We start from the raw sequence: 13,970 nt of genomic DNA, 5'->3' as shown, positions 1-13,970 counted from the left end.
AATTTACTATAAAATATTCCATATTCCATATTTAAAACTAATTTATTATTTCTAGTATACATTTATTTCTATTCTTTTCCCTTTTTTTTTTAATGTTAAAAGCTATAATAGAAGGGGATACTTTAAATTATAATCCATATAAACTCAATTTATTAATGAAGTTTATTCTAATGAAGAATAAGGTGCTCCACGATCATTTTAGTGTTACGAAGTGCCGAGCTCATGTACTTACATACGGCCCGTGCGGTAAGGTATGCTACTCTCCCCACCAGTCCACTAAGAAAGTTCGTCATTACTAGTGTCGATGTCGATGCTCTCAATTATGCCAAATCTGGTCACACTGGTCACAAGCAGTAACACTAGTAATGACGAACTTCCTTAGTGTTTAACGGAATGGTGGGGAAAGCCGACATATCCTATAATCCTACCGCACGAGCCACATGTTATGTGTGGTCAGCACTTCACGCAACTTCGGAAAATCGATAAAGAACGTGAATGGGAACCTTTCTTTCTTGCTCTTGAACAGCTTAAGTCCGTCCTCGCGTCAATGGCATACAATTTCGAATCTCGACTGTCCAGGCATTGTTACGTTTCGAGCTATAAAGGGAGATCGATGGAACTTTGATTCCATCTCCGTTCTTCTCCGTAGGTAACACCGATTACCAGGTCTCACCACGAGGATGTTGCTACGAGTGGAGACCCGAAGGGAGATAAATGGAATCAAAGTTCCTTCGATCTCTCTTTATAGCTCGAAATGTAAAAATGCCTGGGCCGTCGAGATTCGAAATTGTATGCCGCGAAGACGGACTTCGGCTGTTCAAAAGCAAGAAGGAAAGGCTCCCATTCACGTTCTTTATCGAATTCCCGAAGTTGCATGAGGTGCTGACCTAGCGTAACATATGGCTCGTGCGGTAAGATATGTCGGTTTTCCCCACCACTCCGTTAAACACTAAGGAAGTTCGTCGTTACTAATGTCGACGTCGATGCACTCAATTATGCCAGATCTGGTCACACTGCCATCACTCTGTTAAATGCTAAGGAAATTCGTCGTTACTAGTGACGCCGTCGATGTACTCAATTATGCCAAATCTGGCCATACTGCTTGTGAATCGAAATTAGATTGAAGATAACGAACTATACATCAATTTTATAATTATTAGTTTAAAAATAAAAAGACAAAACAAAACTGTTAGTGTAAACCATTGTTTTTTTAATTTGTGGTGCGTTTATGGTGTAAAATTTTAATTAATAATCGGTAGCTTCAAACCAGCGTACTTGAAAATGTTAACCTAAATCGATGACAGATATAAATGAACGTAAAAATTTAATAATGCGTTCAGTTACAAAAAATAAATGGATACGAGGATGAAATCTTATAAATCCCTGCCGCCGTTAGTTGAAGGCAAAATTCATGGTTATTTAAAGCTTGTCATAGATGAGGTGATTTGGTCAGAAAGAAATCTAGGAGAAATTAAAATACTTGCATCTTGGTGGGGTGAGATTGATAGTGCTCAATTTAGGTAAAGTATTTGTGACTTTTTAAAGAATTTCTTTTAATTTTTAACATTAACCAAAGGATAATATAATTTATAATCAATTTTGAATTTAATGTATGAATGTGCTGCATTTTGTTTTGCGTTAAATATAAATGTATTTTTCTACTAAATTCTTTTATAATGTACATACCTTTTTCAGACCAATAGACATTACAAAAAATATTACAAGATCAGAGCAGGAAACAACTACAATTTATGTTATTCGTACAAATATAAGTCTTTTTGAAGAATATGTTAAAAATTGTAAATGTTTAGAATTAGTGATTGTTTCTGAAGAAACTAATATAATTATAGGTGTATCTAAAATCACAGAGTTATTAGAAATCTTTACATTGAAACCATGCTTTAAATATGTTCCAATGATAAATGATTCAGGAAATAAAATAGGAGAATTACATATTTCTATGAAGTTAGAGCATGTTATAAAATCTCCAAATATGCAATTAAAACCACATAAGTATGAAAACAAGCAAGGTATTGATAGTATCGTGCTTTCAGCTGTCAATAGCTTTAAATGTCCAAAAGATATAATAGATGATACATACAATGCATGTAGAAAATTAAAACCCAAAGAAAGTGAAATTTATAAATCTATTTTGAAGTCAAGAAGAATGGAATATCAAGAACCTTTGAAGAAATGTAATAATGAACTAATGGACAAACTTGTTGCACAAGTTGTTGCAAGAGCACAAAAACTCAGAGGAGATATATTAAGAGAAACACATAATGAAGATGTTCTAACTTCTAGTGATAATTCATTAAGTGACACTTTACAATTTCATATTGCTAATGAAGATGAAATAAAATTATGCAAATACTTTTTGGGTAAAGATATGAATTCTTGCCATGAGCAGAAAGCATTATGTACTTTAAGATCAACATCTCCAACTCCAAGTTTGATACATATTGCATCTAATACTATTAAAGGCTATAGAAACGATAATGAGAAAATTAGACCAAGTAGTGCATCTTTTATACAAGAAAATTCTTCAATGGAAGAAATATTATCAGGAGAAAAATTTGATAACAAATCAAAAGGTTTATAAATTATTTAAGTAAAAATTAATAACTTTTGACTATATGAATTAAAGTTGCAATATAATATATTCCAGAAACTCTACTGCTAAATCATGTAGATTGTATTAGAATTTTTGTGGAATCATTTACTTTAAGTCCTGCTGGTTATAGACGTGTTAAATCTTCTTCTTTATCACGTATGTACGTTTTTCAAATCTAAAGGCTTACAAGAGAAATTATTATTTAAGAATTTGTTAAAGAGTACATTAAATGTGCGCATTTGTTTTACTTGTTAAAACAGTTGCATTCTCTTTTAGATAATGATAATACTTTCTTGTCTGCAACATATTTTGTTCAGTATGATATGACATTTGATTATAGTAAAGAAATAGGAAAAAAGTCAATGAAAAAAAACAAACCTATAAGAATATGTTCTAAGACAGAAACAAACCAAGGTATTTCCATCGTAGTATTTATCATTATGACGTTTATAATATACGTATTGTATTATATATTTGAATTAACTAAAATACATATTTTTGTAGTAATTTATTTTAACCATGGTGGTATATATGGAATATCAAAATTAAAACCAAACACAGAATATTTTATAAAATATAAAATATTTATTCGGCATTTTAATAAGAAATCGTTAACCGAATTAGGCACTGGTACTATGCACATAAATGATATCATAAAAAGTGAAAATTGGAACATTGCACAACGTTTAACTATTCTCAATAAAGGAATAAAAGTTGGCGAGTTAAGTGTAATTGCAGAATTAGGTTCAGATTCTATACATTTTGGAAAGCAGTATATTGGTAAGCATACTTTGAACATAGGAGAAAAAATATTGATATCAAATTTTTTAACATACAATACTTTTTTATAGATGGTATAATGTCTTCCAAAGAAAATATTCCTATTCTGGAGACACAACGACTGTTAAACCAAGAAAGAAGTAATAAAAGAAGTAAAAGTGCAACAGAAGCTCAATCAAAAACAAGTAGCCAAGTGTCATCACTTTCTGCAAAAGAAATTGGCTTTATAACTACTGATAGTCACTTACCTGCTGCAAAAGATATATCGTGGCACAAAATAAAAAATATGGACAGTAAGAGAGTTGATGTAAAAGATCAGGAAAATAATATTAAGGATATGGTACAAAAATATAATTTACAGAGTAAGTATTTTTTGATTGATTATTGTTATTCAAAGAATGATTGTTCCACAGGTTTTACTTCAGGGTTTGATACATATAGCTGAAGGAAAAGAATTGCCAGAATTAAATACGTATTTAATATGTAGAGCATTTTGGAAGGAAGATAAAAGTAGAAGTCAAATCTGCAATAACACAAAAAATCCGTTTTATCGATTCTGTCAAGTAATTATTTTGTGTTTTATTTGGATAGTTTATATGTTGATATATTTAAATACTTACAGATATTTTTTGTATTACAGTTAGTTCCTCTTATTCATGACAGTGATTTACTTGATCGTATTAAAGACAATTACATAATCATTGAAGTTTACTGTAGAAATAATAATATAGATAACCTATTAGGATTAACAAAATTGTCTGTACACCAATTATATATTGCGTATAGAGATCCGCGTGTAATACCACATTTGTTAATGTCTAAGGTATACAATTTCCAATTAAGATAATTCTACCTTGATACATTTGTAAAATTGTTTATAATTCCTGTTTTAGTATCCCGTTGTCAGTGTAGATGGATGGGTACCAGTTGTTGATCCTATAACTGGTAATTCTTGTGGTCAATTACTTGCACTAGTAGCTCTTGGAACTGCAGAACAAATCGCATTGTTAGAAATCTCAAGAGGTTTAAGAAATATCAGTACTCCTTCACAAACAATAAGTTGTTCAGAACATTTTTCTGGGTGTATAGAACACCCACAAAATACACAACAGTCTATAAAATGCAGCACGTATGAATTGCAATCAAATATGGAATCATTTTCACAAGATAATGCTCAATTGTATATTACTGATAAAGCTGAACGAGAAATGCGCTCTGTAAACTCAAAAACACAAGAGTGCCAAACAGACATCTCAACTGTTAACGAATTCAAATTTAATAAGGAATCGCAGGAAGAGACTTCAAATTCAGAACATTCAGTTTTACATACTTTAGTTGGTCGTTTAACAGAAGTTTTAAATGTCAACAAAGTAAACGTAGGTCAAATGGCAAAAACTGAAATAAGTTCAGAAGAAAGGAAACAAGTAGATGTAGAAGAACAAATGTGTATAAATGAACTGAACTTTAATAATAGCTCTGACGATAGCGACAGTAGTAGCGTTAGAAATAATTTTCATTTACCTACGGAAACATATAGAAGCGTTGGCGTTGGTGCTGAATATGACGAAGGAATAAATCAACAATCAAGCACTGGTTACGATAATACAGTATTTGATTTGCCAACTGTAATTCATACAGAAAAAGAGTCAACTGATTCCGCGTGTAACGAAACAATGTTTCGAGCTGTTATAGAAATTGAATGTGCAATGCATTTACCAAAAATTGAGAAAGCTAATGAAACCATTGAGCCTAGTACATATGTATCTTTTCAGGCCAATAAATGTGATCCTTCAAAACATTTAAATTCGTACATGATTACCAATGTTTTCCCAAATAGTTGCAATCCTAAATGGAACTGGAAATATGATGCAAAACTGCCAACAGAATTACTTTTACACGTATGTTCTTTTTTAGATGTACACTTTTAGATGTATAATTTGTTTCTTTTTATCGCATAATTTTTTTTTTAGGATGAAAAGAGATTGATTTTAAAAATTTGGCGTATATTCGATATAGATACCAGTACACAAATAAACTTAGAGAAAGATATTGTTATTGGATTTTCTGCTATTGACCTTTCTGTCTTAATTAATGGTTTTCCTATATTATCTGGATGGTTTCATATAATGGACTTCACTGGAAAGTGCAATGGACAGATTAAAGTATTATTTAAATTTAATTTACATAAGTTATCATATTTGTTTGTGCGTATTATACTATCTATATTTCAGGTATGTATAACACCACTGGATAATTTATCATTGTTTGGAAAACCAGCATCATCGTTAAGTACAACGCGAATTCCACCATGTAACGTATCGCAGTTAAGTTGGTTTCCATCATATGCTTATGAGATGCACTCTGACAATACAGAAAGAAATAATATCAATTATACTTTATCAACCCCTATTCAAGAAGAAGATAAATCGATACATAGTGAAAATCAGTTTACTGATTCTGTGACACACGTTGGTTTTGAAGATATGTCTATGTCATTCTTATCCTTATCCTTGAAGTAAGAAAATTTAATTTAATTTCTCTATTTCAAAATATGTCTTTTCTAATTATGATCACATTTCTTATTTCTCTTGTAGGAAAAAATTAACTGAATTAGATGAAATTACGAAACGTCTAGAATCGCGATTACGCGATGTCACAAATACAGCTTTTGAAGATGACTTTGAAAATGAATTTGATTTAAATGAACCAAATAGTGATAATGAAATATGTCAAGTACCTAGGTCAGATAAGAAATTATTACATAATCCAGATATTATAGAAAATGAAAATCAAATTGTTGCAAGCGGAAACGAAACACGAGAGCGTTCACCTGAACCCTATATTAGCCATGACACGACTATTAATTATGAGCAAATTAAACCTGATGCCTTTAAAATGTCCAGTTCTTATACTAAAGAAAACTTATCAAACGATAATTATCAAATACCACATCGAAATGAACATTTATTACAAAACATTAAGACATTAGGCAGTAGTTTTGCTGATTATCCAGAACGAGGAACAAAAACTCATATAAATTATTTACTTGATAAATTGTCATTACAATTTTCTCCACAATCAGGTTCGAGTACAACTATACCAACAAGGTCAAATAATATTGGTGTATTAACAAATTTATCACAAAACAATGATCTACAAAGTAATAATAAATATAGTCAAGAACTCAAAGTATCTACTGTCCCTACACAAACGGATAATGTAGATGATGATGATGCGTGCGTAAATAGAAATTTGTCCGACGCATCTGCACAATTGCAAGTTACTAATAAAATGTCCACAGTAATCCGCGAAGAACTAGTTGCTGAGGAAAATAATGATATATCAAAATGTGACGAATTAACAACTTATCTGGTAGCATCAAACATTCGTCATATGGATTTAAACAACATTTTTAGTCCACTTTTATATCAGCATTTAGTACCAGACCTACATTATTCAAATACATCACCAGAGGAAGAAGCAATTGAACAATTAGATAATCGTTATACTAAAGCTTTTAGTACATCAATAGGAAATAGACTTAATAAAGTACAGAACTTAATGGAAATTGATGCAACATCTCCAGAAAATGTTGAACAGTTTAGAATGACACCATCTGGGTTGTCAGAAAATATTGACGATAATATTGATTTAACTGTTTTACATAAATCTAGTTACAATGATTTATTATCAAGTAATAGTACAGAATCAACTGCAACTATATCGCTTGGGAAGACTTCTATAAAACCGATCGATGCAGATATAACTGAAAATAGCTATTCTACTTCCTCTGAAACATCTGTTCTTGTATTATCGAGACAAGCTCCTGATGGTGGTAACCCAATGGAAGATATCACAAAACCACCAACTGCACAGCAAAATGATGAAGCACAAAATTCATCATCAAGTAGTTCTAACTGATATGCAATGATATTATTAAATCAATAATTAATATTACGAAATATACTCATAACCATATTACTTATCTATAATAGCAATGGTTTTCTGATTACGTGCAGTGCGTACAAAAACACAATCCTGTGAATTTTGGACTATATTTCTTTAAGCAAACATAAGTATAGGTGAATTGTTTCTTGAACTTTACCTAAATTATCATTTTATACTAGACATATAATTTACAATTGTACCAGTTAATATTTTATACCATTTATCGATACTTTTTATTTACGTCATACAAGATACACGCGCGCGCATATTAATATAAAGGTAATACCTAATGTCAATTGGTAGTATGCGTTTTGTGTGGACTGATTACCATGTATACGTAATAATAATATCAGTGCAGAAGTATATATTAAATAGAATTTACTACTGATATTAAACTTAAGCAATTATATTATTTAACGTATTTGCTACACACATACACACACGCATACATACGCGCGCGCGCGCACACATAATCTCACTATTTTTTATATAATGTTTGTATATATCATATTTAAACAAGCATAGATTTATTGTAATGAATTGTATAAATGTTGATTGAAATTGAAACAAGAGAGATCAATATAAGGAATTTAGTATTTGCATTAAAGTATAGAAAATAATAAATATTGGAATTAAATTTTGTTTTAATAGAAATTATATCGTATGAATCAATAGTATTTACCCTTTTAAGTAAGCAGAAAGGTAAGCTTCTCTTCGTATCCATTGTGCAATTATCTTAGGAGGCATTAACCATATTTTTGCAGTAGTTGCTTCATGTTGATGTATAATTGAACAATCTCGTATTTTCTAAAATATTATACATAAAATACATATGTATGCATGTATATTTATGTAGTAATTATAATTCATTGTAATGGATATAGAATCTTACACGAAACAATTTTAATTCTGTTTTTTTATATTGTGTTTGTTTTTCATATGCTGTATTCATGCATAGTCGACATAAAAATATTTCATTCTCTAAATGCCAATAATCGTCATTTAACCGTTTACCACATATATGACAAACATCCATATTTTGACTACAACATTTCAGATCCACTCCAAGTTTCATTTTTACCCTACCACCGAAACTGTGCTCGAATGTAATTCCTTCTATTTTAGTACTAACATACATTCCTGGACTATATTATATTTAATATTAATTTACTCTATCCAAGCAATTGTTCTAACTATTCTGAAAGTCTTCTTATTATACCCTGGATTTGTATTTGTAACAAATGTCTGTCTTTTGCTGTTGGAATCAAATGGATACTTTGATTTGTACACTTGTTTGGGGAATGTGGAAATATAGTAATCAAATGGTGATGGATAATCATTTTTTAACACAATTTGTTTGCCAAATCTGGCAATACCACTGTAACCTTTTGTACTAATACTATGAGAGCAAGGCTGAAAGCAAATATATTATTGAAATCTATGTTGTATTTATTTTAAGGTACTTTTAAAGTAAACAATAACTTATACCTTTCTTGTAATTGCTTTAAATGATTGTAAAGTATTGTATGAGTTTGGTGATACATTTGGATGATCTTCTAATGTGTAATATTTCATAAATGGACTCATACCCTTTCTGGAAGTATCACGAGAACATCCAGATCCAAAACATATTTTTTGTTGTTCTTGCTTTTGTATTACATATTTGAATGCTGATCGTAAATAAAAAAAATTCTTATATAAATTTACATTTAAAATCTTTTTTACGTTAAAAAATAATTACAAAAATAATAAATTGTGATATTGTATTGTCATAGTATTAAACACAACACATATTCTTAATTTAATATTTATAGTTTTCTTTCCTATAAAATCAAATGATACCTTCCATTTTTGCTTAAATTTAAATTCTTTAAACTTTGTTCGAATTACTTATTTTCATTAATAGAATTCTTATTAATAAACGTTTTCATATATTTTGTAAATCCATATATATGCTGTTTGAAATGTTACTTGATCTAATTGTTTCATAGATAACTTCAAATTAAATGTATAATGTCGTACTTCGTATAACAATAATGAATGAGATATAGTTATGTTCATGATTATTTGCTTATACCGATTAAAATCTCGCGGGTTTCAGCGCCCTCATAACTACGCATGCTTGTATTGTATTCTAGAAATATAACTTACGCTGTTGTAGTCAAATTCACAACTCTCGCGAGAAATATTATTATTTTTTACTGTATGGGTTTATACTATAAATTTTAGATTTGAATATGCGAATACAGAATATAATTAGAGTTTAACTACACGATCTAAGAGCAAAGGCAGAAGAAAGAAAGCTTTTAACAACAGGAAACTCGTTGGAAGTTGAGTCGAACAACAGAGTGCGGTAGTCTCAGCAGGTCGATGGTACTGTTCGTACCGACGGTCCGTTCGTAGCCGTCTTTGCTTCGTGATGCGTCCACTGATGTGTGTTTCTGCACATGGCCGTGCCGCCCAACGGGCTTCTGCATTGTTCCACAGTTTTTCGCACTTTGTCACCGGTAAATGAACCTATTATAGTTAGATTTCCCACTCCCACGATTAAAAACACGCGCTATGCACCTTGAACAATACGAAAAACATTTTTTGTGTCGATAACCATAATTAATGAATCAAAAAGTGAATCACGAGCAATATCGCATCAGTGTTTCGTCCGTAACGTAGACTTAGAATTTCTTCCACATTTTTAGGAATATTGTTGTTTATCAAACTTTGTTAATTTCTACACAATTTTCTCTTATAAAATATTCTAAATTAATGTATTTTTTTAAAAAGTCATTATATTGTAATGTAGTATTCAAGGACGCACAGTGACAAATTGTAATTTCTATGTAATACTCTATTTCGCCTAAAATTGTATAATTTGAAAATTTTTCTTAGTTTATATGGATATTTTTTATGAAGACGTCGAAGTGATGATTATTACAAATTTTAACTTTTGATTAGTTGAAAATTTTTTGAGTGGTATATTTTTTCAGAAATTTGTAACTTTTCTTGAGTGAAATTATATTTAGTGATGAATTCTTTTACAGACAGATAATAAATTCCAAATGATAATTGTTTACAATACCTTTTTCAATTATAAAAATTTTCAGTAAACAATGTAATATAGATAAATATATTATTTATTATTTCTGACAATACTTATCTTTTGATGTCATAATATGAACAATCTTTTGAGAGTTGTTTTATAATACTGTACAATTATTTAGCAAGAATTCAGTTTACTTAACAATCCTTAGAAAAAAGAAATTTCTAACATAATAAATTTATTTATATTTAGATTTATATGTTTATTTATGTGAAATATTTGTAGATTTAATGATTCTTAAAATATATTTTGATAATATTATACAGAATTATAAATGTTGTACTTACCTTGTGATATATTTTTTTTAGGGTTGTATCTATTATTTTTAGAAGAATTGTACAATACATTATATCCACCATGACTACATCATCGGAAGATGTTCTAATGCAAGTAGGACAAGTCCGCTATAAAAAAGGGGATGGCACTTTATATGTCATGAATGAACGAATAGCTTGGATGCTTGATAATAGAGATACTGTATCTGTCAGTCACAAATATGCAGACATTAAATGTAAGAACATCCGTGTAATGATCAAAGTAATGTTTAATAAAAGAAATATCAAAGAAAAATCATATTGCTTTAAACTCACTACATTTTTTTTTATATAATATATATTGTTTGAATTATGTATACACTCTGACCTTATATTGTTTACCTATATTAAACAAAATACATACATATTATTTGGTTTATAATTTAACTTTTACTTAAACTAATATTGTAATTGATAAAATAACAAAAATGACAATTATGTGTATAAATATTAATTATTCCTTTATACTTTAATGTATATATTATAGTACTTTTCTTTTTAGTGCAAAAGATATCACCAGAGGGAAAGTCAAAAATACAGCTGCAAGTTGTGTTACATGATGGTTCATCATCTACATTTCATTTTGTGAACAGAAATGGACAAGAGGCACAAATTAAAGATCGTGATGATGTAAAAGAATTACTTCAACAATTATTACCGAAATTTAAGAGGAAAGTAAATAAAGAATTAGAAGAGAAAAATAGGTGAGAGTTTGATATTGTAATAAGTTTTCATTGTATTCATAGATTATAATAAGCATTATTTATCAGAATGCTCCAGGAAAATCCAGTACTGCTTCAATTATACAGAGATTTAGTTATTACACAAGTTATTTCGTCTGAAGAGTTTTGGTCACAACATGCTGCAGAATATACTCAAGCTAAAAAGAGTCAACGTCAAGAAATAGGTGTCAATAGTGCTTTTTTGGTAAGAGTTCTTTACTAGTCTAATATACATTACCACCCCAAAGAGAAATCAATTAATGTTTGAGTATATTATTTCTAGGCTGACATAAAGCCACAAACTGATGGATGTAATGGATTGAAATATAATTTAACTATTGACATAATAGAATGTATATTTAAGACTTACCCAGCAGTAAAAAGAAAACATCAAGAAAATGTGCCTCATAAAATGTCTGAATCCGATTTTTGGACAAAGTTCTTCCAGTCACATTATTTTCATCGAGATCGTATCAATGCGGGGACCAAGGATCTTTTTACCGAATGTGCCAAAATAGATGATCAAGAATTGAAGAAAGATATTCAGTCTGGTATCAATGATCCATTGGTAGACATAACTTCCTTTGAGGATCAAACTTTAGATGAGAATTACGGGAATGGACCTAGCAAATCAGATAAAGTTTCAGGAAATATTGTACATCAAAGTATGATCAAGAGATTTAATCAACACAGCATTATGGTTTTAAAAGCCAGCACTGCCAAACAATCTGCGCAACCACAATTAAATGGTTCAACTCCATCAGCAAGTAAAATTACAACACTCTGTCATCAGTTGGATGAAGAACCAAAGACAAAAAAAGTAAATTTATAATATTATGTATGTATGTATGTAAAATAGAGTATTTAGCAATAAAACTTACATATTTTTCCATTTTTAGCTTAGAATACAAGAAAAATTAATTTACGATGATCTTGATACTAGCTGTGACACAAACACAAATAATAGTGCGCCGTTAAATTTGACGCATGTAGATAGATATTTACATGGTCCTGTACCAGGATATGGTAATACAGAGCCTTCATCTGAAGAGCTTCTTGTGACATTAAATCAATTAAAAAAAGAAGCAACTAGTTGGCTGTCAGGAAACAGTATACCGAGACAATTAGCAACGTCATTAGTTAGTCCAGCTGCAGCAGTGTCAGCTTTAGGAGAATTAACTCCAGGTGGCTCTTTAATGAAAGGTTTTAGAGAAGAAAGTCTTGGCCGTAAGCATGTTTTATTAAAGTTATAAAAGTAATGAAAATTTAAAACAAATATTTAATGTATGCAATATATATTGTTTAAATTTCATCATAGAATTAATACCAAAGGATTTAGAAAAAGAGTTGCGGAACGTTTATGTGTGTATGTGTGAACTTCTAAGGCACTTTTGGCGCAGTTTTCCACCTACAACTCCACAGCTTGAAGAAAAAGCAATTAGAATGCACGAAGCCTTACACAGATTTCATTCTGCTAAACTTAAACCCTTTGAAGTAAGTTCTATTATGTAAATTCTACATTTATTTATTAATTCGTGTTAAACGTCTGAAGCTTTTGTTTTTTAGGATCGTGTTCAACGAGACTTTTCTGCGGTTAGTCAACATCTAACAAGTCATTTAAATCAATTACTAAACACAGCATATAGAAAGTTCGCAGTTTGGCAACAACGTAAAATGCAAATGAGGTAGCCGTTGAATCACATGTCGTACAAATAAAAAAACAACGTGAATAAAGCAGAGCAATATTGGCCATCTTATATATATTGCATTTTGTAATGTTACCGTAATTAGGGATTAATAAGGGTGTATTTCACAAAAACCAAAGCTGAATCGTGTCATGCATCCTGTGCTGCCACATATTGTTTATTTATTCTTACATAATCATGTTTATTATTGTTTAAAAATTTTCATAGATGTGTTATTTCGATTCATTCGCAAGATATACTTCATTAATATTTTCGTAATTTAGATAATAGATTATTTATTTACTTTTTCTAGATCATTATGTGTTATGTTGCTTATCTTCTGTCGATTTATCAATTACATCATGTTAATGTTTCGAATAAATTTGAAGAATTTAAATTCATAGCTATAAAAAGAAATTCATTACACGTGGAATAAAGTTAATATTTATAAGTTTTCTAAAGAAAAAAAAAAAAAGGAAAAGAATTATGCGTGCGAAATGTTTAGGATTTGTAAAATGCAGCCACTTAGACAAATGTCTGTACAAAAACATTAAAATATTGTATGATATCGAAGTAACTGTGATACACCGTCACTGTACCACTAAACTTATCAATAGATTTCACAGCTTTGTTATACAATTTTTTGCTTGTAAAAACATAATCAAAAAGTCGAAAAATATTTTATTTAATACGCAAAATTATTAACTAAATTATGTAATGTGTATGAAACAAAACTCATTATTTTGCTATTCGGAAATTCGCATAAATCTTTCTTATTAACACACGGTGTTATCAGTATACTTTTCAAGA

At 29.8% G+C, this 13,970-nt stretch overlaps 3 protein-coding genes across 3 annotated transcripts; 2 read left to right on the top strand and 1 right to left on the bottom strand.

Annotated features, from left to right (window-relative positions):
- The first annotated feature begins 38 nt into the window (after nucleotides 1-38).
- LOC143340887 (uncharacterized) lies at nucleotides 39-8,783 on the top strand. The gene is made up of 12 exons (XM_076763277.1): nucleotides 39-1,520; nucleotides 1,696-2,594; nucleotides 2,669-2,770; nucleotides 2,891-3,028; nucleotides 3,119-3,394; nucleotides 3,466-3,734; nucleotides 3,808-3,957; nucleotides 4,035-4,217; nucleotides 4,288-5,292; nucleotides 5,365-5,556; nucleotides 5,626-5,909; nucleotides 5,989-8,783. The coding sequence occupies exons 1-12, from the start codon at nucleotides 1,354-1,356 to the stop codon at nucleotides 7,313-7,315; spliced, it is 4,992 nt and encodes a 1,663-aa protein (XP_076619392.1). The 5' UTR covers nucleotides 39-1,353; the 3' UTR covers nucleotides 7,316-8,783.
- LOC143341374 (uncharacterized) lies at nucleotides 8,010-9,191 on the bottom strand. Its single transcript, XM_076764261.1, has 5 exons — nucleotides 9,185-9,191; nucleotides 8,831-9,012; nucleotides 8,562-8,755; nucleotides 8,235-8,487; nucleotides 8,010-8,149 (listed from the first exon to the last, which is right to left on the bottom strand). Exons 1-5 carry the CDS (start codon nucleotides 9,189-9,191, stop codon nucleotides 8,021-8,023), a joined length of 765 nt encoding a protein of 254 aa, XP_076620376.1. The 3' UTR covers nucleotides 8,010-8,020.
- A 311-nt stretch (nucleotides 9,192-9,502) lies between these two features.
- Nucleotides 9,503-13,577, top strand: Tfb1 (transcription factor B1). The gene is made up of 8 exons (XM_076763179.1): nucleotides 9,503-9,849; nucleotides 10,748-10,950; nucleotides 11,256-11,457; nucleotides 11,524-11,680; nucleotides 11,759-12,295; nucleotides 12,375-12,702; nucleotides 12,794-12,969; nucleotides 13,042-13,577. The coding sequence occupies exons 2-8, from the start codon at nucleotides 10,797-10,799 to the stop codon at nucleotides 13,162-13,164; spliced, it is 1,677 nt and encodes a 558-aa protein (XP_076619294.1). The 5' UTR covers nucleotides 9,503-9,849; nucleotides 10,748-10,796; the 3' UTR covers nucleotides 13,165-13,577.
- The last annotated feature ends 393 nt before the right edge of the window (nucleotides 13,578-13,970 follow it).

Source organism: Colletes latitarsis, chromosome 4 (assembly GCF_051014445.1).
Source record: "Colletes latitarsis isolate SP2378_abdomen chromosome 4, iyColLati1, whole genome shotgun sequence".
Lineage (NCBI taxonomy): Eukaryota > Metazoa > Arthropoda > Insecta > Hymenoptera > Colletidae > Colletes > Colletes latitarsis.
This window is presented reverse-complemented; position numbering and strand designations above follow the sequence as displayed.